The following is a 26,035-nucleotide window of genomic DNA, read 5'->3' as shown; positions in this document are numbered from 1 at the left end:
TTGGCCACAAATAAAGGAAAAGTTGATATAGTGGTTTACACAACCGCACATCTGAAAAGTGGTGTGCGCCCTTGCCACAGCAAATCTTACTTGAGTCTTGGACTGGAGTAAGATGTTTAGTTTAAAAGGGTTCTCCCCTACTAGGACAACCCCTTCTGATTCCACTTGTTTCCCCCAATTAAAATAACAGACCCTGTACTAACTTCCTGTTCTGACACCGTTCCAGCGCTGTCGGTAATCATGGTTCAGAACTTAGGTGACATTGTGACGTCACGCAAACCCCGCTTCCTAATCACCGAATCACTGCCAGCTTCTCTCTCCACGCCTTCAAAACAAATGAGTTAATGAGCAGGAAGTGATGCTATGGCTGCCATTCACTTCCTGTTGATTGCTTGGTCTGAAGGCGTGGCAAAAGAAGTTGGCGGTGATTGGACGCAGGGCTCGCGTGACGTCACATGAGTCCTGAACCACTTTTATCGACAGCACTGGAACGGCACCAGAACAAGAGGTGAGTACAAGGTCTGTTAATTTAACTGGGGGAAACAAGTGGAATCAGAAAGGGTTGTCCTAATAGTGGAGAACCCCTTTAATATAATATATTTTAATATTCATAAATTGGGCGATAACGCCACATATTGCAACTTATTTGCTCATCTCTGCGTTGTGCACACATTTTGCTGCTTTTCAAAGTGATTTACACAATGACTCGGGACCTTAGTTAAAGGGGTTGTCCACTACTTTGACATTGATGGTCTATCCTTAGGATAGGTTATCAATGTCTGATTGGCCGGGATCTGACACGCCGCACCCCCGCTGATCAGAAGATCCAGATCCCAGCGGCGCCAGCAGGCAACTGGAAATGCTCAGTTCCAGCATTGCTCCATCTTCTGATAATGGCCGCGGCCACGTACTGCAATCTGCCTCCTATTGATTAGAATGGTAGGTGGTTGTGCCGTACCTAGCCGCCGCCGCTATCAGAAGATAGAGCAGTGCCAAAACTGAGCATTTCGTCCGCCTGCTGCCGCCGCCAGAACCATCATCAGCTGATCTCTCCCTGGCCAATCAGACATTGATGTAAGATAGGCCATCAATGTCAAAGTAGTGGACAACCCCTTTAATGAAGTGACACATAGCTCTGCATAGGAGCTGTATACACCAGCTGTAAAACCATTTATTAGGCAGCTTGTATTAAGGATGCAGCAGATCAATAGCCTTTAGACCAGAATATCGACTCTCTCCATTATTAAAGGCGTTACATACGTCGTTAGAAGGCGGTCACATGTCTGTCCGTCCAGTCCGTTACCAATATATATATATAGAATATTAGTCAGAATATGCAGTTCTTTACCATCGGGGGTAGAGACCGTGAGTCTTGTGTCAGGGTATTTGTTACCAGTCATTCAGCTCTATGTACATATATCATAGGCAGTGTAGAAAATACAGGATAAGAAGAGCAGGAGACAAGTTAATGTTTGATACTGGGATAAGGATATGTAGTCGCTGATACGTTTCCGACTGGCATTAGCTGAGAGTTGCCAGCGCCCGTCACGCAGAAGAGCTGTCAATCATGGGCACTTTCTGTTTGTCAGCAGTGGAAATTCACAATTAGCATGTAAAACCTACAACATTCCCCTTCCTGGGTGACTGGCGTGTTGTGATATCTCATCACCCAACAAAACACTTGATGTTGTGAGAACTGAGAGGAGGAGAGAGGCTGCCTGGCACTCAGGGACCAGAGAGAAGAGAATACCATTTTTACTGCAGGCAAGATTCATTACAGCGAATGCAGAAGAGGGAGTGAAGAGCAGAATAATAGCCGAGCCCCCACCCCACCCCCAGCTGCACTATGATCCATCAGGTCTTTTAAATGCAGCTGGGGAAAGATTTGTGTGCAAGAAAATCACTGTGCATAACTCAGTATTCAGTATACGCAACCCCCAACCACCGCGCTGATGTCACTTTACAGCATTATTCTGTCCTTTTAGCCTTTATAAATAACTCCCAGTGCATGAGAATGGCTGATGTTTACAGCGCTCGCTCTCACACCTGACTGTGCTCCATTTTGTAATGGAAACATCGAAGATTGATGGCAGGAAAAGAGCAAGTGCTCCTCGTAGCCGCCATTAGTGGTCCTGCTCGTGATATTGTGGGTATAATCAAGATCATATGTGACATTGTGCAGCCCAAATTAGTTCAATTGTTTCCCCTTAGATCAATAATAATAAGAAACTTTGTGATATATCTTATTTGAGAATTTTGCTTATTTCTCCTCCTTGGACTGATCATTCATTCTCAGCATGTGTCTTCAGTGAATACAAATTTTCCCATTACTGAGATAGAAGATGACAGTTGGTGCTTTTAAAATTCTATGGAGGAGGGAGGAGGTAGAGGTGGAAAAGGACATTCTGCTGCAAGTTCTCCTGAATTGGTGCTCATAAAGTTGTATAGATAGGTAAGAAGCTAGTGGTGAAGAAAGACATTCTGCTGTAAGTTCTCCTGAACTGGTGCTCATAAAGTTCTATAGATAGGGGAAGTGCTAGAGGCAGAAACAGACATTCTCTTGCAAGTTCTCTTGAATTGGTGCTCATAAAGTTCTATGGAGAGAGGAGGAGCTAGAGGCAGAAACAGACATTCTCCTGCAAGTTCTCCTGAATTGGTGCTCATAAAGTTCTATAGATAGGGGAGGAGCTAGAGGCAGAGACAGACATTCTACTGCAAGTTATCCTAAATTCGTTTTCATAAAGTTCTATGGAGAGGGGAGGAGTTAGAGGCAGAGAAAAACATTATGCTGCAAGTTCTCTTGAACTGGTGCTTATAAAAGTCTATGGAGAGGGAGAGAAGGAGCTAGAGGCCGAAAAAGACATTCTGCTGCAAGTTCTAAATTGGTGCTCATAAAGTTCTATAAAGAGTGGAGGAGCTTGAGGCAGAGACAAACATTCTGCTGCAAGTTCTCCTTAATTGATGCTCATAAAGTTCTATGGAGAATTATAAGTGTCTTTTAGGAGAACTTGCAGCAGAATGTCTGTCTTTGCCTCTATCTCCTCCAATCTCCATAAAACTTTATGAGCACCAATTTAGGAGAACTTGCAGCAGAATGTAATTTTAAGCCTCTAGCGTCTTCTCTCTCTCTCCATAGATCTTTATGAGCACCAATTCAGGAGAACTTGCAGTAGAATGTGTCTCTGCCTCTAGCTCCTCCCATCTCCATATAATTTAAAAAGCATCAACTGTCATCCCCTATCTCAGTAGTGGGAAAATCTGTCTTCACTGAATACAGATTTTACCCATGAATATCAATCCAGGAGGAGAAAGAAACATATTACTCTGATGAGATATATTACAAAGTTTCCTACTGTTGATTTATTAAATAAAAAAGTAATTGATGGTTACTCGTAAAGGGGGATTCAAATCTTGGGCCTTTTTGTCATATCCACAAGATAGATGAAGGTGCCAGTATTAGGACCGACACCTATCCTGAGAATATGGCTCTGTCACACGCTGCCAGGAATGGACAAGAGGATGCATATAGGTGGAGTTCTCCTTTCACCTCTATGGGAGTTCTGACAATAGCTATGAAATGAATAGAGAGAGACGCACATGCACTGGGCCGTATTCTCAAGGTTAATGCGGGTCTAAGGCTAAGACCGCACTTTGCGTTTCAGCTGCTTTTTAGGTCCGTTTTGAGAAGCCCCTTTTTCATGCCAAAAGGCATGCGTTTTGATTTTCCAGCAAAGTCTATGGAAAATGGTGATTTTCAGACCGCACTTTGCGTTTTCAAACGCAGCGTTTAATTTGCATAATTTGTGGCAAAAACCATGCGTTCAAAGAAGCAGCATGTCATTTGTTTTTACCATTTTGGGTGCGTTTTGCTAACATTTAAGTCAATGAGAAATGGCAAAAACCAAGAAACTTCAAATTTCCTGCGTTTTACCTGCTTTTTAGGTGCTGAAAACATGCGTTTTTTACCTCGAAAACGCATGCTTTTCTGACATTAAAATAATGGAATAATATGTCCCTTTACACACACACACATAGTACGACAATTAATTTAAAGAAAATTATGATTTTATTGCTATTTTAACATTAAATATTATAAAACCGCTATAATTTCATGAAATATAAATATTTTCTTTATTAATTCCAAAATTATATGTTTTGCTTTTTTTTCTCTTTTTTCTTTCTGTTTGACTATTTAATCCTTATTTATCAGTGTCTTGATGTTCAAAACACAGGTGAAAAAGCAGGTATAAAGCGCTGAAAACGCATCTTAAACGCGGTAAATACGCATGCGTTTTTAGCGCCAAATTTCTGAAAAAGGCAACTTTGTTCAAATCAATTAAACCCAAATTTAGAACTGCAAGTAGCACAACGCAAAGTGCGGTCTTAGCCTAAATGTCTGAGATGGGGTTATACTTTTAAGTTGCATAAAACAGAACTAGAAATGTCACATTTCCCCATATTCTAACTTTTCCATTCCTTGGTTTCTCCAGAAAATGAGTTCCGAGGTGAGCTGCTGAACCAAAGGTGGACCCGGGGCGAGAAAATTAACAGCTGTCACACAAAACAAAGATTAACCAGCAAAAACTCCAAGGTAAGAGCCGCAGACCGGCCCCAGCTTACTGCTAGGGATAGATAGCGGGAAATAAAAATCCAGAAGTGGTCAGTACCACACAGCATAAAATGTAGCCCGGTACAGATCAGCGACAAAACCGCCCGACCGCCTCTGCTGAAAAGTGCAAAATCAGAACAGGCTGAGAGATTGCCGTGTGCGGTAATAATTGCTGCTATCATCCCATCCAGCCTGTCCTGAGGCCGATATAATCAAAAATGTATACGGTATATGGTAAATATTTTGATTGAGTCAAATAAGTGCAGTATGTGTATGTTTATGGGGCTGTGGCCCTGACAGCGGCAGTGACATGTTAATAAGTGTGCACACACTCACACACTCCAGCGTCACGTGAAGCGAGCAGCGATCCTTTGTGCGGCTGATCAGGATGTAACTCCTGTTTATTTGTCTACTCAAGTCAGAGCTAACAATGGCCTCGCTGTCAGGGGTATTTAAATCAAGCAGCAGGGAGGACACCCCCAGAGGGAATACAGTCAAAACACGCCACGGTTCCAGCTGTCAGATACGTGGTGCCACGAGATTTAAAAGAAAATAAAAAAATCTGCTCAAATTGTCAAATAAAAATAAAAGGCTGCAGAAGAAAAAAATACTTGTGCCATCAGATGCTTGTATACGTAACATCAAGAGTATCTATCTATTTATGCCTCCGTTTCTCCATTCATCCATCCATCCATATATCTAACCCTCACTCCCTCCCTACCCCCCTCCTATCTTTCCTTCCTTATCTATCTATCTATCTATCCATCCATTTCTCCATCCATCTATTCATGTACTGTATCTAGCCCTCCCTCCCTACCACACTCCTAACCTTCCCTCTTTCCTTCCTTCCTTCTTCCCTCTATCAACCTATCCATCCATCCATTCAGCCATTCATCCATCTATTTATCTAGTCTTCACTCCCTCCCTACCACCCTCCTATCCTTCCTCCTTCCTTCCTTCCTTCCTTCTCCATCCATCCATCTAGTATATAATCCTCACTCCCTCCCTCCCTACCACACTCCTAACCTTCCCTCCTTCCTTCTTTCCTTCCTTCCCCTATCTACCTATCCATCCATCCATCCATTCAGCCATTCATTCATCCATTTATCTACTCTTCACTCCCTCCCTACCACCCTCCTATCCTTCCTCCTTCCTTCCTTCCTTCCTTCCTTCTCCATCCATCCATCTAGTATATAATCCTCACTCCCTCCCTCCCTACCACACTCCTAACCTTCCCTCCTTCCTTCTTTCCTTCCTTCCTCTATCTACCTATCCATCCATCCATCCATTCAGCCATTCATTCATCCATTTATCTACTCTTCACTCCCTCCCTACCACCCTCCTATCCTTCCTCCTTCCTTCCGTCTCCATCCATCCATCTAGTATATAATCCTCACTCCCTCCCTACCACCCTCCTATCTTTCCTTCCTTCTCTATCTATCTATCTATCTATCTATCTACCTATCCCTTTCTCCATCCATCCATGCATTCCATGCATGCATCCATCCCATCCATCCATCCATCCATCCATCCATCGATCCATCCATCCATGTATGTAGCCCTCCCTCTCTATCACCCCCTTATCCAACTCCTCTTCCTTCTTGCATCTATCTATCTAGCTATCTACTTATCCCTTTCTCTATCCATCCATCCATTCCATCCATCCATGCATCCATCCATCCATCCATCCATTCATGCATCCATCCATCCATCCATCCATGTATGTAGCCCTCCCTCTCTATCACCCCCTTATCCAACCCCTTTTCCTTCTTGCATCTATCTATCTATCTATCTATCCTTTCATCCATCAATGTATCTAGCCTTTACTACCTCCCTACCACCCTCCCATCTGTCCTTCCTTCCTCCCTTACCTATCTATCCATCCATGTATCTAACCCTCACTTCCTCCCTACCACCTTCCTATCCTTCCTTCTCTCCTTCCTTCCTCATCTATCTATCTATCTATCTATCTATCTATCTATCTATCTATATATCTATCTATCTATCCCTTTCTCCATCTATCCATGTATATAGCCCTCCCTTTCTATCACCCTTCCTATCCTTCCTTCCTTTATCTATCTATCTACCTATCCATCCATGTATCTCCCTACTACCCTCCTATCCGTCCTCCCTTCCTTTCTTCCTTATCTATCAATTTATCTGTCTATCCATCTTTCCCTTTCTCCATCCATCTATCCATCCATTTCCTAAAATCTCAGGCTTTGATAACATGGGAGAAGTCCAGACTGGACACTGAGGGGTTTGGACAGCTGGGTGACTCCCCTTGTGGTAGGAGTCAGGGCTACCCAGGGACTTTAGCACCAGGCGTCGCACAACTGAAGTTCACTACTGTTGATACAACGCAGCACCATACAAGTGAATCAGGTTGTGTTGTGACACTTACATTCAGACTCGGTTTATTGTGACTTGTCACATAGGTGTTGCGATCCCATCACTTCTTTAGCCCTGATGTAGCAGCGGCACCAAGCGCACTTCAGTCATGTGATGACTGTCGTGACCAGAGTCGCCATGCAGCCCTAGCCTAATGGCACCTACACAGATGGTCACCCAACGTGCTCAGAAACGCATACAGCTAGGATATGGCTGAATGGAATTTTCTCATCTTTGTATTAGAGGACAACTCAGGGTCATATAGTCACCAGAAATTTCTGTGTATTTTAGCGAGAAAACGTTCATTACCCGTCACAGTCATCCAGTAAAGAAATGACGCAATCCAATCTATTCAGATGTGTCATAAATACCGCACTTGTAGCCAAAGTAGGCAATTGCCCAAGGCCACAATCTCTGTGGTAACGGCAGATTACGTCCTGCCAGGCTGAAATTAATGACTAATGAACTGAGCAGCTCAGGAATAATTAAATTAGATGGGGGGAGGTTTACCGAGGTGACTGATCCTTACCCATGGACCACCAACCCACCATGAATCACATTCAGTTTATAATTGTCTGTAATGACCCAACATCTCGTTAGTCTCCATCCAGGACGTGGGGCTGTGAGCCTTTACATCCTCCCACCTAGTAAATGTAATGTTTACTGATGGCAAGCGCCGGGGATGTGTAGCCGTGGATATAGCTATGCAGCGTATACACAAGAATTAGAAAGCAGATTTCTCCAAAGGCTTTTTTTTTTTCCTGAGGAAATGGAAGAGCCCAGAGAGCATCCAAGTAGAATAAATTGGATGGAAAGTGTTCTGCTCCGCAAACACACACAAAGCAGAACTTCAGTGCCCGTGCCCCGGAGAGAGCAAAGTGGAGGCCACGCAACATGCATCCCCTCTCAAAGGGAATTTAGATATCAAAACTTGTAATGCATTTGCTACGTCTTAGTCAGGGGCTTAGTCGGGAGGCGTTTGATCCAGTAAGGAAATGTAATGCTGTCATAGTGACAGGTTTGGACAGAAGTTGATGAAATAATCAGACATGTGGCTCCGTGTGGCCATCACAAGAAGTCCATGAACATATCCTGGTCTGTACCAAACAGCAGGGAAACCGAGAGCCAAAGGCAAAATGTGACCCACTTTATGGGCTACCACTGCACACCACGAGCCCTGGATAGGAGGGTCTAGCAAATTTTAGAACCTCTTTTCTTGAGACTATGTATGGCTAGGTTCGCACACTGCGTCTTTTTGACGCTGCGTTTTTGTGCGTTTTTGGCCGCTAAAAATGCACAAAAACGCACCTGCGTCGAAAAAACGCATAAAAAAAACGCATGCGTTTTTGCCGCGATTTGGTGCGTTTTTGGCTGCGTTTTGCTGCGTTTTTGATCTCTGCGTTTTGCTGCGTTTTTCCAATGCATTGCATGGGGGGAAAACGCAGAAAAACGCAGGAAAGAACTGACATGTCCATTTTTTTTTTTTAACTCAAAAACGCAGGTAAAAAAAACAGATGTGTGCGGACAGCAAAAATGAAAACTCATAGACTTTGCTGGGGAAGCAAAGTCCTACAGTTTTGAGGCCAAAAACGCACCAGAAAAACGCGCAAAAACGCCGCGAAAAACGCACTGTGCACACATAGCCTAACAATGAGGGACCTCTGTTCTTCACTGGCGCAAGGCTACAGTCTGGAGGAGATGAATGGAGATGAACTCGCATATCTTTGTCAGTGCCATAGACTTGGGTAAAGCAGAATGTCTCAGTCAGAGTAGATTTCAGGACACAAATCTTACATTCTGGCAAAAAGTGAAGGTGTCAGTATCAATATCAACATCGATCAAATAGTTAGTGCCTAAGGAGTGGAAAGGTTTAAACGTGCTTAGAACGGAATACCCCTTTAAAAAATATTAGTCACCCCATCTAAAAACAGAATGATGTAGGGTCAAAGACCCAAATTTGAGCTATGTGTCACTTATTGGGCTGCCTGCTGCAGTTTTAATAAAATCACAGTTTTATCTGCTGCAGACCCACCAGCTGTCTAAATGCTGTGCTCTATATTATCCTGCCCACACCTCTGATTGGCTGCTTTTTGTGTGCATAGGTAGAAATCTGCCAATCAGTGGTAGAGGCGGGGTTACATAGAGTGACAGCTGTGCTAGTCCTCTAGTGATAATCTCCTGCTGATAAAACAGTGATTTTATCAAAACTGCACCTAGCAGCCCAGCAAGTGACACATTCCTGGAATTAGTGTCTCTGTCCCAACATCATGCTGCTCTCAGATGAGGTGTAACAATCTGATGACAGATTCCCTATAAAGTTAGCTGCTCCTAATTTTGCTATGCCTATGGGGACAGAGATATACTTACTACTAATAGGGAAGAGGAATAGTTAAGCCGTGAGCTGGTACCTTAATACATTGGCAGCTGCTTCACATGTCAGCCGTGCAGCCCTTTATGTGGCATCACAATTCCCTGAAGTAAAGACGAGCGCTATCTCTGACAAATGACTGCAGAACATAATAGATATTACCGCGCAGTATTACAAGGGTTCTTTACCATTTCCTTGAAATGTCTTTGCCTTCAGATGAATGTAGAAAATGATGACAAAAGGACCTGCACGCGATCCAAAATCCGAGGTAAGATCTTGCCCCTCCTCGTTCCATTATCTCCATGACATCACACACCAGTGGGTTCATTCACAAAATGTGCCAATGCTAATTTATAATTAACATTATCTACGTGAACTTTAGAAAGCTCTTAATTACTTACAAATGTACAGAGCGGAGGCAGCTGAGAGAGCAGTGTAGGAGCGGGGTCTCTGGGGGCCGACGCTGACAGCGTAACTAGTATGAGATACAGGGACACACACATGCTGCCGCTGTGAGAAGAACAGAGAGATCAGATCTGCTGGAATCTCATCAAGGAGGCAGGAAGGCAACTACATTGTTACTAGGGTATCAAAGCGTCAGGTAGTCTTCATCATCAAGACCAAGGAAAATGGCTGGGATTATTTCTTTCTTGTTAGGATTCTATCTCTGGAGAACGTCTGTTGGTGCCACCTCCAACCTTCCCATAAAGAACTGAGGTTTGCAGCCTTTTGGGGCCACAATCGTTTTTACATAATGTATAGTACAAATTTAGAATATATTTATCCAACTTTAAAGCGGTGTCCTTATGATTGATCTTCTGCTTTCTATCTTCATGTTTACTGGGGGAAGTGTCACGATGTGACCGTAGAATAGCGAGGAATTAGGTGCTTTCATGCTATCCCTCATGCTAGAGGACCTTAGACTATCCCTAACCTCTGGATTACCACTGATGGTGGAAATGCCAGAGTCCCATGCCTTACTATAGTCCTGAGTAAAGCTAGGGGACCTTAGACTATCCCTAACCTCCGGATTACCCCTGATGGTGGAGAGTCCCATGCCTTACTATAGTTCTGAGTAAAGCTAGGGGACCTTAGACTATCCCTAACCTCTGGATTACCCCTGATGGTGGAAATGCCAGAGTCCCATGCCTTACTATACTCCTGAGTAAAGCTAGGGGACCTTAGACTATGCCTAACCTCTGGATTACTCCTGAGGGTGGAGATGCCAGAGTCCCGAGCCTTACTATACTCCTGAGTAAAGCTTATCTGTTCCCCCCTCCCCCCAGGCAGGAAGGGGCAGGAGTGTGAGGGAAACACAGATGAGACAGACAGAGATAACAGAAACTCAGGCACACTGCACACTCTCAGAAATAAACAGTAAGAAACTAAAGGGAGAAGCAATGCAGTAACAAAAAGGGCAACAAGGGTTAACACCACAATAATATATCAACCACTAGTAAGTCTGGATTACAACACTTCACTAGACCAATATAGAAAAGCAATAGCTGGCATTAATGGAATAGTACAGCCAACATATATAAGAGGGGAGTGAATGTGACTGGTTCCACCATAGCATATGATCAAAGGAGACTAACAAGCAGCAAAGCAGAAAATTAACTCTTACTAGCCTGTCTGCTCAATTTTTTTTCCTACTTTTCAATATGAAACAAATCTCTTTAACTCTGTTTTGGAGCTTGAAGCAAGAATTCAGCTACATGATGACACAGAAAGTATAGTCACTATATAGCACCAAAACGTATACCAGGCAGAAAAGAGAATCAGAGCATATATACCTCAATAAATAAACTGTAAAACCTCCCTGCAGCTGACCAGCAATAAAAATAATCTTAATTTATATAGCGCCAACATATTCAGCAACAATTTCCAATCAGAGTCATAAAAGCTATTCGTTACCCCTGCTAAATAGTCAATAACTTCTATATAACAGTCTATCCACGCCCACACTTGGATGTGGTAGCCAGAGAATCTTTTGGGGTTTTTTAACAGTTATTGTCCAGTATGTGTGATGCTCAGCCAACAATGTAGATGACATGTACAAGAATATCAGAGGTATGAAAAAATTGGCGGCACTCACCACTGACGGCACTCACCACTGACGGCATTCACCACTGGTGGCACTCACCACTGTTGGCACTCACCACTGGCGGCACTCACCACTGGCGGCACTCACCACTGACGGCACTCACCACTGACGGCACTCACCACTGGTGGCACTCACCACTGACAGCACTCATCACTGGTGGCACTCACCACTGGCAGCACTCACCACTGTTGGCGCTCACCAGTAGCGTCACTCACCACTGACGGCACTCACCATTGGCGGCACTCACCACTGATTCCTTGCAGAAAAAAAGCACTTTATTCGGACATATTGTCTAAGATGTGGATCTAAAAAAACAGGAGCAAAAGCTATTTTGTGTGTACCCACGCTTTGGTGAGCCAAAAGAAGCTTGGGTACACGCAAAACAGCTGTCAGTCCTGTTTTTTAGATCCACATCCTAAACAATATATCCAACTAAAGTGTATTTCTGCAAGGAATTAGTGGTGAGTGGCACCAACTTTTTCACACCTTTGATTTTCATTTTGTAAGAGGCTGGATAGACATATAAGTGGCTCCCCCTCCTACTGAGACCTGTATTGAGAGCCTATGGGCTGAACATGGGGGTATATTCCCACCTCAAGAATGTAAACTTATAGCTGTGTCCCCTTCTTAAATAAGACAAACCTTTCATCAACTCAGTTGTTCACGAACACCAAAGCGAAGTGCGAGATAAGTAAAACCACATGCTTCCATAGGTCACTGGTTAATAAGAGATCCATTGGTGCATTCGAATAGTAAGTAACCGCTTCACTCATGTTTACCTTTCGTTGGTCTATCTTCAGGTATCCCAGTCGAGATTATCGGACAGGATGTAAAGTAAGTTCTCAAAACCTGATTTACATCTTCTACCAAGTCCCATTATATCTATTGGAGTCACACGAGCCCCGTTTGTGCTGGGAAGGTTTTGCCTTCGTTGTAACTTCATCAAGGCAATGTAAAATTGCACAATTAGGCAGCGTTGTTATTATTATCGGGGTTTTCAGCTCTCACGTTCCTCTTCCATACTTTTAGTCTTCAGTGAATCCGAGGGCTCTGCTCTCATAAACATAAGTTCAGCCCGTAATTGGCAGCCTCCACCGTGTTGCCAACATGTGCACTTAAAGATAAAATTATATATTAGCTCAGAGGTTTTTTTTTTCGTAGCTATAATGTCCTTGCTTCTCACACATCCTGCCCATACTACCATCACAAGCAATTATCCCGCTCCATTTACAGTCTCTCATAATGAACTGCCCGGTGTGATTGATATCTGCGGTCTTGCAAATACTGATGGCGTTTCATTCTGCCGAGACGTTGATGCTCTTAGCTACAATGTCACAACACCGCGGCTTCACCACCATCGCAGATCGCGGATAGCACCGACGGCACTGAGCATTGTCATTATTATGCTGTACTCTATATACTTTGGTATTCAGTAACCAAATGCAAGCGTTGTAAGGATGGAAGGTGATAATCTCATGTGTTGGACCTCTGGGCTTCAGCTGTAATCCTCAAACACCATTCTGTAAATGTTTCCTTCCTCGAAGTCACAGAGTTAATGTAGAAAGTAAAGGTGTCTTACTCTGTGCCGTGCACATACAAATCTTTAATTAAGCATACGCTATAAAACTATAATGAAGCACTCAATTAATTAAGGGAGGTGAAGTGTTTCATTAGGTATGAAGCACTTGGAGGCCAGGTTATATGGTTCATCATCCCAGGGAGATGAGGAGGAATAGAGAAACATTCATCAGGCCAGCTAGTAATAGTGTTTTTCTATCTCATTTAAAGCTGTCCCACCCCAGGCTGTATCGGCTCAGGACACATCAGTGGAAAGTATGCAAGACACAGAAGGTAATTCAGGGATATCTATGAATCTTCTTGCAGACTTTAAAGGGTCTCTATCTGCGCAGGATGAATGTTTACACCAAGTACAGTCACTGGTGCATCATTTAAATTCACCTTACTACCTGCTTGTTTTCCCTCAGTCTCCACCATCCCTTCTTATGTGATTGACAGCTCTGGCTTCATAGAGTAGAGAAAGGAGGAGATAGCTAGAAAACCAATAGGTGGGAAGGGTATTTGAATGATTAGCCCCACCATGATGCACAAATGACTGTACTTGGTGTGGACAGTCATCCTGTGCTGATAGAGACCCTTTAAGCCTCCATCACTGTTCTTACTTGATATGTTATGAGGTGAGGTCAGTGAATATAGAATATGGAGAATTTTATATATTGTCTGTTGTCTTTTTACAGTTTACAAAATTGCCCTTTGGCCCGTAAGCGCAAAGTGCAAGATACAGAGACTGAACACCCAGCATCGAAGAGGAAGTCACACCCTCTGAAACTGGCCCTGGATGAGGGCTACAATATGGACAGTGATGGTAGCGAGGACACGGAGATCATCGATGAGGAGTCCTGCAGCGAGGACTCTGAAGGAACATTGGTGGAGACCGAAGAAGAATCTGAAAACCCTGAAACAAAAGAGTTTCCAAGCCCAGAACCTACAGAAGGTATTTAATGCTTTCTTAGTTAGAATATGGAGTTATGTTATCCAAAGCTGAATTCAGATTACCTGTCTGGTATCTTTATTCATTTTACTCGCTTAGAAATCCCCCATCATTATGTCTTTGGAGTATGGGAGGAAATTGAAGAGCTCAGAGGAAACCCACACAAACATTAGGAGAACGTACAAACTCCTTGCAGATGGTGTGCTTGGTGGGATATGAACCAAGGACACCAGCGCTGCGAAGAAATATTGATAACCATTGATGTACCATGTATATAAGCTCAAGCTTTATCATGGTTCAGGAGTACATGAAACATAACTGAGGAAAACACCTCTATATAGATAACTCAGAAGCCACCATTCACCGCTCACCTCCTACCCCTCCCTGCACAATGAACAATAATCTCAGCTCAGGTCACAGAAATTCCTCCATTAGTTGTCAATGAACATCTCCTTCGTAAGTACCCTGTGGTCCATGTGGCTTTAAAGTAATTTCTAAGTGGTGTCGGGTTGTCCCATGTTTTCACGAGTACACCGCTCCCCAGCTTCCTGCTTGCCAAGGGGCAGCATCTCCTGATGATTGATGGTTTGTTCTTGTGACATTGTTGTGCTGCTGATCTAAATTGTGTACCCTCTGATGTGAATAACAGAGGCAACTTTGTGCAGCATCTGGGGAGTGCAGGGACACAAAAGTTGAGAGGTTCTAAAAATCTAGCCAGCTTCAGAGCAGAGCCAATAAGTTCTGTGCTCTTTACCCAGGACACGAGCCATCCCTGATAGACTGCAGAGGTGTCCAGTAACGTAGGCAATGACCAGTATACAATATGATTAAAAATACTATAAAAACCCTCTGGGGAAGGTTTTTTGGAGCAATCAGTGAGGGTCCTTAAAAGGGCACTTAAATATAAAAAAAAAACCTGATAACATAGGCAGCATGAATCAGAGTGTGGTGCACACTGGCAGTCACATATATTTTTTTCTTATATGATCTGTTGAAAATACAGCTGGGGAGACGAGAGGAGTCCAATGTTGTCCTCGGTCGGATTCTCTCACCACTCCCGTTGACTCACAGTTTACTCTTATGTGTGTACATAGAGAAAGACCTGTCAATCACTTGGAGGGTGCAGGGAGAATCTGGCCAGGAACCACGTTGGACTCATCTTGTCTCTCATGATGGTCCCCGATTGTAATTCACACCATATTTTTTCTGAAAGTTCAGAGCATTTCAGAGGAATACATACCTAGCGGCAATCGTGCTGAAATGCTGATTCATGCTGCCCGCGCTTTGCGCAGCATGGATCGAGTGACATCTTCCCTTTTAAGCTTTCTAATTATATTATTATGTATATTTCAAGGCAGAAAGAAGGTTAACTTTCTTTATTGTTTCTCTTCCTTTGCTTGCAGCTGAAAGCTCTCCTGCTAAAACAACCTATGAAGAATTTCCAACAAGCGACGAGACCCCTACAAAATCCACATACAGCAGTTATCAAGAAATTATTGCCAATTCTCTTTTAAACCTGGGCCAAATAGCAAAACAAACACTGGTTTCAGAAGGACATTTACCAGAAAGTGAACTGGATAACCCTAAACCCAGCTCTGGTTTACTACAGATAGTCCAGCCGGAGGTAGAGGAAGCGGCAGTGGAAGAGGTGTGCGACAAGGAGATCATCATACAGACAGAAGATGCTGAAGAAGTAATTGAAGTCACCAGTGAGCCCAGCAGTGAGTCTTGCCTTGAACCCCGAGATGACATACATTGTGAGGAGGCTTGCAAGAAGGACATGGATGATGAAGATGATGATGAAGAGGATGATGACGATGTTGATGAAGATGATGAAGATGATGATGACCTGGACGATGATGAAGAACCAGAGGAACACTCCTCTGAAATGATGGGCCAAGATGCCCCCCACGCTTCTCAGGACTCCCCTAAAATCCACTGTGAAGGACGATATAGCCCAAAACCAGAATATTCGGTTATTGTGGAGGTCAGGTCAGATGATGATAAGGATGATGATAGCCACTCTCAAAAATCGGCTGTAACAGATGAATCAGAAATGTACGACATGATGACGAGGGGAAACCTTGGCCTTCTAGAACAAGCGATAGCTTTGAAGGCTGAACAAGTGAAAGTTGTCCGGGAGCAGAGCAGGGCCACGACAGACACCATCAAGAATTACCAAACTGAAGAGAAGCAAAATCGGTCGATAGACACAATGAGAAAAAGCTTTTACGGTAAATGTATTTTCTTGTTTTATGTAGTGTCATGGGGAAAACATTTTTATATACTCAGGATATAACATTCCCATTTGGGTGATATAGATCTAACTATATGGATCCACTGCAAATATAAAGAGGCTTCAAATCTTCCAACATGTCTGGTTTACCTGTATTTTCCAAAAAGTAACATTCTTATAGCTTATTTTGATAGAACTGTAATCCTTGCCGTTCCTTTTTTTATTCCCTATGGAAGTATATGAATACACTGACAACAGGGTGTTACCTTTTCTCTAAAAGGATTGTCCTTGCACACCTCTGACCCTGTCTAATCAATACCAGACTATGTAGGGTCACAATGTGTGATGGGCGAGCGTGCTCACCACTGCTGGTGACGCGTTCGAGCATCAGGATTCCCCAACGCGACTTGAGTACCGAGTGTAATGGAAGTCAATGGGAAACTGGAGCATTTTCAAACTTAAATGCTCAAGGCTCGAGTAACAATCTGTGGTCAGCACACTCACTCATCACTAGTCACAACTACTGACAAATAGGGATGAGCGAACCCAAACTGTAAATTTCGTAGTACCTGCTGGTCATCAGGTGTCTGGTGCTCAAACTCGAACATGGACGTTTAAAAAAAAGTATGTGTCCGAGTTTTGGTGCTGTTCGGATGCTAATGAAGTTTGCTGAAATGCCTCAGCGCAGTGCAGCGGAGCGAGAGAAAGAGTGAGGACAGGAGAAAGAGAGGGAAAAGGGAGAGAGAAAGAGAGAGCGAAAGGGATTGAGAGAGAGGAAGGGAGAGAGAGGGAGACGAGACAGCAAGAGAGAGAGACGAGAGAGGAAGGGAGAGAGAGAGGAAGGGAGGGAAAGGGAGAGAGGAAGGGAGAGAGAAGAGAGAGAGAAAGAGAGGTAGGGAGAGAGAAGGCAGAGAAAGAGAGAAAGGTAGAAAGATTGAGGAAAGTAATGTGAGAGGGAGAAGGGAAAGAGAGAGATAAAAGAAAGAAAGAGTAAGGATGGAAGGGAGAGAGGAAGAGAGAGAGGGAGGAAGAGGAATAAAGAGATAGAAGGGAGAAGGAGCGAGAAAGGAGAGGGGGAAGAGGAATAGAGCGTGGGAGGGAGAGAGGAAGGAAGAGGAATGGAGAGGGAGAAGGGAGAGAGAGGGAGAGAGAGAGTGATAAAGGGGAGAGAGAGAGACATTACTACAACCATTTTACAGCACAGAAGTTGTGGTCCCCATGGATTTACATGGGGTTCTGTTTCCAGGGTAAAATCCAGGTCCTGAAACAAACGTTTAACTAAAGTCTTAAGGGCACTTTACACACAGTGAAAGCACCCGCCCCCGTCGGTTGTTCGTCATGGGTAAATCGCTGCCTGTGGCGCACAACATCGCTAGTAACGGTCACACGTACTTACCTGCCTAGCGACGTCGCTGTGGCCGCAAACCACCTCCTTTCTAAGGGGGCGGTTCGTGCGGCGTCACTGCGACGTCCTAAGCGGCCACCCAATAGAAGCAGAGGGGCGGACATTAGCGGGCGGAACATCCCGCCCACCTCCTTCCTTCCTCATTGCCAGCGGCCGCAGGTACGGTGATGTTCCTCGCTCCTGCGGTGTCACACATAGCAATGTGTGCTGCCGCAGGAATGATGAACAACCTGCGTCCTGCAACAGCAACGATAATTGGGATTAGAACGACGCGTCAACGATCAACGATAAGGTAAGTAATTTTGATCGTTAACAGTCATTCGTGCGTTTCACACGCAACAACGACGCTAACGAGGCCGGATGTGCGTCAAGAATTTTGTGACCCCAACAATATCTCGTTAGCGATGTCGTTGCGTGTAAAGCCCGCTTTAGCCGAACCAGAACATCCATGGCTCCGCTCATCTCTTCTGACAATGCAACTGTTTGCACCAAGTTGTCATTTTATTTATGTATTTCCCGGAGGAATAACAGAGGAAGATCACAGAACTAATTTCTAAGAATTAGAGTTGAGCGAGTACCTAACTGTTCGTACTCACTATACTCATAACGAGTCCTGTCTAATACTCGCGTAGTGGTTCCGAATAGCGTGTGCAATGCAAGTCAATGGGGAAAACTCGCAAAGTAACGAGTAACCAAAATTCCTTACTATTCACTACACGTATGAATAATACGACATTCGGGTTACTCGTTACTTTGCAAGTTTTTCCCCATTAACTTGCATTGCACACGCTATTTGGAATGACTACGCAAGTATTAGACAGGACTCGTTATGAGTATAGTGAGTACGAATAGTTAGGTACTGGCTCAAATCTACTAAGAATACATGCCAGAGCGTTATTTTAACCCCTTAACGACCTTGGACGTACTGAGTACGTCATGGTGACATGCTGCTAAAGGACCCATGACGTACTCAGTACGTCTTGGCGAAATCGCGGTCCCGGAGCCCCGGGGAGTGAAATTTATTTACTTAAACGGTGGATTCGGGAAGGAGGGGACCTCTGCCTGACCTCAGTAGGGGTGGTGCCTCCTCCCCGAACCTACAGAGGCTGTGATTGGCTGACGAACGCCGCTCAGCCAATTACAGCCACTGTAATGTTCCAGCCATTGAAAATGGCTGGAACATTGAAATTCAGCCCTGATCAGTGCTGCTGTAGCACTGGCCATTGGCTGGAGCTGGGTGATCGATGCTTCACCCGCCCCCAGCTCTGATTGGAGAGACCGGTCTTGTGACCGCTCTCTCCAATCAATGTGGATCTGCGGCCTGTGACCGTCCCTGGAAGCCGAGGAGAGCGGTAAGTTGTTGTCCCCGCCGCCCGCCCCTGTCCCCGATCGCCCCGCCGCCCGCCCCTGTCCCCGATCGCCCCGCCGCCCGCCCCTGTCCCCGATCGCCCCGCCGCTGCTCCCGCTTCACCGCTGTCCCCGCCGCTGCTCCCGCTTCACCGCCGCTGTCTCCGATCGCCCCGCCGCTGCTCCCGCTTCACCGCCGCTGTCTCCGATCGCCCTGCCGCTGCTCCCGCTTCACCGCTGTCCCCGCCGCTGTCTCCGATCGCCCCGCCGCTGCTGCCGCTGTCTCCGATCGCCCCGCCGCTGCTGCCGCTTCACCGCTGTCCCCGCCGCCATGCTCCCGATGCACCGCTGTCTCCGCCGCCATGCTCCCGCTCCACCGCTGTCTCCGCCGCCATGCTCCCGCTGCACCGCTGTCTCCGCCGCCGCTCCCGATCCACCGCCGTCCCCGCCGCCATGCTCCCGATCCACCGCCGTCCCCGCCGCCATGCTCCCGCTGCACCGCTGTCTCCGCCGCCGCTCCCGATCCACCGCCGTCCCCGCCGCCATGCTCCCGCTGCACCGCCGTCCCCGCCGCCATGCTCCCGCTGCACCGCCGTCCCCGCCGCCATGCTCCCGCTGCACCGCCGTCCCCGCCGCCATGCTCCCGCTGCACCGCTGTCTCCGCCGCCGCTCCCGATCCACCGCCGTCCCCGCCGCCATGCTCCCGCTGCACCGCTGTCTCCGCCGCCGCTCCCGATCCACCGCCGTCCCCGCCGCCATGCTCCCGCTGCACCGCTGTCTCCGCCGCCGCTCCCGATCCACCGCCGTCCCCGCCGCCATGCTCCCGCTGCAACCGCTGTCTCCGCCGCCGCTCCCGATCCACCGCCGTCCCCGCCGCCATGCTCCCGATCCACCGCCGTCCCCGCCGCCGCTCCCGATCCACCGCCGTCCCCGCCGCCATGCTCGCCACTGTCCCCGCCGCCGTCGCACCCACCTTTTTCAGCCGCTGCTGCCCCCGATCGGCGGCGGCCGCCGCCTCCTTCATCGGCTGCCCCTTCTCCATCGCCACACCACCTATCCCTCCATGTGCTGCAAGCCACCCTCCCCCCACGTGGGGGGAGGGTGGCTGGCTTGCAGCACATGTGGGGGGAGGGTGGCTGGCTTGCAGCACATGTGGGGGGAGGGTGGCTGGCTGGCTTGCAGCACATGTGGGGGGAGGGTGGCTGGCTGGCTTGCAGCACATGTGGGGGGAGGGTGGCTGGCTTGCAGCACATGTGCTGCAAGCCACCCTCCCCCTACATGTGCTGCAAGCCACCCTCCCCCTACATGTGCTGCAAGCCAGCCACCCTCCCCCTACATGTGCTGCAAGCCCCCCTCCCTCCCCCTACATGTGCTGCAAGCCCCCCTCCCTCCCCCTACATGTGCTGCAAGCCCCCCTCCCTCCCCCTACATGTGCTGCAAGCCCCCCTCCCTCCCCCTACATGTGCTGCAAGCCCCCCTCCCTCCCCCTACATGTGCTGCAAGCCCCCCTCCCTCCCCTACATGTGCTGCAAGCCCCCCTCCCTCCCCCTACATGTGCTGCAAGCCCCCCTCCCTCCCCCTACATGTGCTGCAAGCCCCCCTCCCTCCCCCTACATGTGCTGCAAGCCCCCCTCCCTTCCCCTACATGTGCCATCTCTCTCTCCCATCAGACTCTGCCCCCCTCCCCGATCTGCTGCCTGCTCTCTCCCATTTTCCATCTACTGCCCCCTCTCACCCTCCTCGATCTGTTGCCTCCTTCATCTGCTGCCTCTTCTGTCTGCTGTGATCCTGCTGCCTAGATCCATCCTGTAAGGTAGGTATCCCCATCTCACCCCCCCCATCCTCTGCCGCTCCTCCATCCGCTGCGCCATTTCCCATCATCCATCCGCTGCGCCCTTTCCCATCCTCTGCCGCTCCTCCATCCGCTGCGCCCTTTCCCATCTTCCATCCGCTGCGCCCTTTCTCATCTGCCGCCCCGCCCTCTCGCATCGCATTATCCAGCGCAGTTGCTCGCTTCCAGACTGCAGTGGATGATGCGATGCGAGACTCGTGCATTGCTCTCACGTTTGGCACTGGTCTTGGCAGGCGCTCATTTTTTTTTTTTTTTTCTACTGATGTCTGTATTTTTTATTTCGCCAAACTAATTTTTTTTGTATGGGGGGGGGTCTAGTTTCCAAAATGGGATCACATGTGGGGGAGCTCCATTGTTTAGGCACCTCAGGGGGTCTCCAAATGAAACATGGCGTCTGCTAATAATTCCAATCAATTTTACTGTGAAATGGCGCTCCTTCTCTTCTGAGCCCCGCCGTACGCCCAAACAATTGATTTCCACCACATATGAGGTATCGTCGTACTCAGGAGAAATTGCACAATACATTTTATGGTGCATTTTTTCCTGATACCCTTGTGGAAAAAAAGCTACCTGTTTGAAAAAACAATTTTGTGGTAAAAAAAATAAAATATTTTCACGGCTCAACATTACAAACGTTTGTGAAGCCTCCAGGGGTTCAAAGTGCTCCCTAAACAGCTAGATAAATTCCATGAGGGGTCTAGTTTCCAAAATGGGGTCAATTGTGGGGGAGCTCCATTGTTTAGGCACTTCAGGGGGTCTCCAAACGCAACATAGCGTCCGCTAATAATTCCAACCAATTTTGCTGTGAAATGGCGCTCCTTGCCTTCCGAGTCCTGCCGTGCGCCCAAACATTTGATTTCCACCACATATGGGGTATCTGCGTACTCAGGAGAAAATGCACAATACATTTTATGGTGCATTTTTTCCTGATACCCTTGTGATAAAAAAAGCTACCTGGTTGAAGCAACAGTTTTGTGGTAAAAAAAAAAATTTTTCTTTTCACGGCTCAACGTTATAAACTTCTGTGAAGCCCCCAGGGGTTCAAAGTGCACATAAAACATCTAGAAAAAATATTTGAGGGCTCTAGTTTCCAAAATGGGGTCACTTATGGGGGAGCTCCATTGTTTAGGCACCTCGGGGAGTCTTCAAACCCGACATGGCATCCGCTAATGAGTGCAGCTAATTTTGCACTCAAAAATTCAAATGGCGCTCCTTGCCTTCCGAGTCCTGCTGTGTGCCCAAACATTTGATTTCCACCACATATGGGGTATCTGCGTACTCAGGAGAAAATGCACAATACATTTTATGGTGCATTTTTTCCTGATACCCTTGTGATAAAAAAAGCTACCTGGTTGAAGCAACAGTTTTGTGGTAAAAAAAATTTTTTTTCTTTTCACGGCTCAACGTTATAAATTTCTGTGAAGCCACCAGGGGTTCAAAGTGCACATCAAACATCTAGAAAAAATATTTGAGGGCTCTAGTTTCCAAAATGGGGTCACTTATGGGGGAGCTCCATTGTTTAGGCACCTCGGGGAGTCTTCAAACCCGACATGGCGTCCGCTAATGAGTGCAGCTAATTTTGCACTCAAAAATTCAAATGGCGCTCCTTGCCTTCCGAGTCCTGCTGTGTGCCCAAACATTTGATTTCCACCACATATGGGGTATCTGCGTACTCAGGAGAAAATGCACGATACATTTTATGATGCATTTTTCCTGATACCCTTGTGAAAATACTAATTTTTATGGCTAAAGTAACATTTTTGTGTTAAAAAAGTAAAATTTTCATTTTTTCGTCTACATTGCTTTGGTTGCTGTGAAGCTCCTAAAGGGTTAATAAACTTCTTGGATGTGGTTTTGAGCAGAGTGAGGGGTGCAGATTTTAGAATTAGGTCACTTTTGGGTATTTTCTGTCGCCTAGGTTTCTCAAATCACTCCAAATGTGATGTGGTACCTAAAAAATTTTTTTTTGTAAATTTTGTTGGAAAAATGAGAAATTGGTGATGAACTTTGAACCCTTCTAACTTCCTAACGGAATTTTTTTTTTTTTTCAAAAATTGCGCTGGTGTAAAGTAGACATGTGGGAAATGTTATTTGGTAACTTTTTTGTGTGACATATCTCTCAGATTTATGGGCATAAAATTTCAAATTTTGAAAATTGCAAAATTTTCAAAATTTTCGCCAAATTTCCGAAATTTTCACAAATAAACGCAAAACATATCTGCCTAAATTTACCACTGACATGAAGTACAATATGTCACGAAAAAACAATCTCAGAATCGCCAGGATCCGTTGAAGTGTTCCAGAGTTATAACCTGTCAAAGTGACACTGGTCAAAATTGCAAAAAATGGCCGGGTCTTTAAGGTGAAAACAGGCTGGGGGCTGAAGGGGTTAAGGGAAATACAGCAGCTTATTAAAAAGAGACATGTAGGAGAATCTTTTGAAATCGGATGTAACTGTAGATAACGTTAATCTATGGTACGTACAGCTCGATGCGGCCAAGAGGAAAGCCTCCGTAGGCCGCTGTATGAGTGTGACAAGTACACGGGGATCAAAAAATCTGTTCTTTAAGAGGTTATCTTTTATAGAGAGGAGAAGGTGAGACGAGGAGACTGGAAGGTTTACTTCTGCCAGGTGTGACAACTTTTCAGCTTTTTCTTCATGAAGAAGACAGTCGTTGTCACCACATTAAGATGAATACGTGGTGGAAATCGTGAACAGTTTAGAAAAGTGTAAAACTGCTGCAAGGATAAAGAGAGATAGCTGAGGAGGAAATTATGTATTTTGGCTTAAGAGACTTAAAACTTGCAATGAATATCAAATTCAGTCTGGAAAGTATGTAAAATTCTAATTGATCGCTTAACTCCAACCGGAACAGCTTGGAAACAACACTGCAAAAATATGTCCTAGAAAATCATGTTTCCTATCTGTAGATGTTAACACATTTTGCAAAAAAGGGGAAAAAAATGTACATTGCGTATTTCTGCAGATTGAAGTTCATTATGCCGTTGCCAAGGGTGATAAGCAAAATTTTCTGCTTCATAAGCAATTTACAAGCTAGTTCTCCCTCTCCGCTTCCTCTCCTTTATCCAACTGAAAGCTTTAAGAATATGACTCTCCCAGCAGTGATGCCACAGTGTAAAATAATCTCTTTGTGGCCGTCTGCTGGTTTACCGGAAACAGATTAGCCAAACGTGAAAGGGAAAACGATCTCACCCATTGATTCCCTGGGTCATTTTCAGCTTTGTCCTGAAATATTTTCTTTTCTATATCTCTGTACAGCAAAATTAGTATTTGTCTCTGTTTCGAGTAGGTGGGAGGGGGGAGATTTGCAGAAAAAGAAGGAATATAACTTTCAAAAAACAAAAAAAATCTCAAATTATTTTGTCAGCAGGATCTCAGCCACGAAAGGAAAAATCATACAGACATTTAAAGGGGTTTTCCCAGGGAAAAAAGTTAAGTTCAAAGTTGATTTTAATCAATAGATCTTAGAATGATAATAATTTATACAATTGGATGTGTTTAAAAAAAATGTTCCTGTGCTGAGATAATCTTATATATGTGTGTCCCTGCTATGTACTGTGTAATGGCCGTGTCTGACTGTACAGGGACATGATCTGATCATACCACAGCTTCTGGGCAGGGGAGGAAGTAATAAAGTAAACAGATAACACAGCGTGGGATCATAGCTGACTCTTTCTGTGAAGCCCCTTTCACACGTTAGTGATTCTGGCATGTTTGTGCTTTTTTAAAACGTACCAGAATCACTGACATACGCAGACCCATTATAATCAATGGGTCTGCTCACACATCAGTGATTTTTCACTGAACGTGTCTCCGTGCAGCGTACACACGTGTCCGTGATTCTGCACGGAGACAAGTCAGTTTTTTCTGGCATCACTGATGACCCACGGACCACACTATGGTGTAATCCGTGTGTGATCCATGAAACACGTACCAGAAAATCACGGACATATTAAATATTAAATATTTTCAACTTACCTTGCCTGTGATTCGCTCTAGAGCCTCCGCTCTCGGCAGCTCCTGCCTGGCTCATGAATATTCATGAGAGCAGGAAAACCCGACCAGGAAGTAGCTGCAGAGAGCGGTGGGCGGACGCAGGAGACCCGAGGAGATCAGCACCATGGACAGCAGCAGTGAAGGCAGGTGAGTAATGTCCATATGCAATCACGGATCACGGATTGCACATGGACAACCCACGTGTGCCGTGAATCACGGAGGGACATGTGTGTGTTTTACACGTCAGTGAAGAACGTCAGTGTTTTTCACTGACGTGTAAAACGGGCCTGAAGTAAAGCATTTCCCTGCCTGTTTTTTTTAAAATATTTTACCTCATAGAAAGAACAATTTGTGATCCTGTGCTGTAATGTTTGTATACTTTATTGCTTCCTCCCCTGCCCAGGAGCTTTGGTTTGATCAGACCATGTTCCTGTACAGTCAGACACACCCATTACACACAGTACATAGCAGGGGCACATATATAAGATTAGGGACATTTTTTTTAAACACATCAAATTGTATAAATTGTTGTTATTCTAAGATCTAGCGATTAAAATGAACTTTTAAATTGACTTTTTTCCTGAACGTTGTTTGTGGGAAAACCCCTTTACTTTGTCCATCACCTTAAGGCCCGTTTCACACGTTAGTGAAAAACACTGACGTTCTTCACTGACGTGTAAAACACGCACATGTCCCTCCGTGTTCCGTGATTCACGGCACACGTGGATTGTCCATGAGCAATCCGTGATCCGGTGATTGCACATGGACATTACTCACCTGCCTTCCCTGCTGCTGTCCATGGTGCTGAACTCCTCGGGTCTCCAGCGTCCGCCCACTGCTCTCAGCACCTACTTCCTGGTCGGCCATTCCTGCTCTCATGTATATTCATGAGCCAGGCAGGAGCTGCCAAGAGCGGAGCAGGCACAGCGAATCGCAGGCAAGGTAAGCTAAAAATTTGGAATATTTAATATGTCCGTGATTTTCTGGTACGTGTTTCACTGATCACACACAGACCACACCATAGTGTGGTCCGTGGGTCATCAGTGATGCCAGAGAAAAACTGACTTGTCTCCGTGCAGAATCACGGCCATGCGTGCACGCTGCACGGAGACACGTTCAGTGAAAAATCACTGATGTGTGAGCAGACCCATTGATTAGAATGGGTCTGCGTATGTCAGTGATTCTGGTATGTTTTA

General features: G+C 45.7%; 1 protein-coding gene across 2 annotated transcripts in view; it reads left to right on the top strand.

The window, feature by feature from the left end:
• MYT1 (myelin transcription factor 1) overlaps positions 1 to 26,035 on the top strand; it is a 136,501-nt gene that overhangs the window by 44,286 nt on the left and 66,180 nt on the right. For both annotated transcript variants that reach the window (XM_075350455.1, XM_075350456.1), the window contains exons 2-7: positions 4,491 to 4,591; positions 9,585 to 9,636; positions 12,273 to 12,306; positions 13,261 to 13,323; positions 13,728 to 13,984; positions 15,385 to 16,215. In XM_075350455.1, the coding sequence (XP_075206570.1) occupies positions 9,585 to 9,636; positions 12,273 to 12,306; positions 13,261 to 13,323; positions 13,728 to 13,984; positions 15,385 to 16,215 (1,237 nt within the window). In that variant the 5' untranslated portion in view covers positions 4,491 to 4,591. The remainder of the gene's footprint in view (positions 1 to 4,490; positions 4,592 to 9,584; positions 9,637 to 12,272; positions 12,307 to 13,260; positions 13,324 to 13,727; positions 13,985 to 15,384; positions 16,216 to 26,035) is intronic.

This window comes from Anomaloglossus baeobatrachus, chromosome 5, assembly GCF_048569485.1.
Source record: "Anomaloglossus baeobatrachus isolate aAnoBae1 chromosome 5, aAnoBae1.hap1, whole genome shotgun sequence".
NCBI lineage: Eukaryota > Metazoa > Chordata > Amphibia > Anura > Aromobatidae > Anomaloglossus > Anomaloglossus baeobatrachus.
Note: the sequence above shows the minus strand (reverse complement) of the source record. Positions and strands in the feature narration are given on the sequence as shown.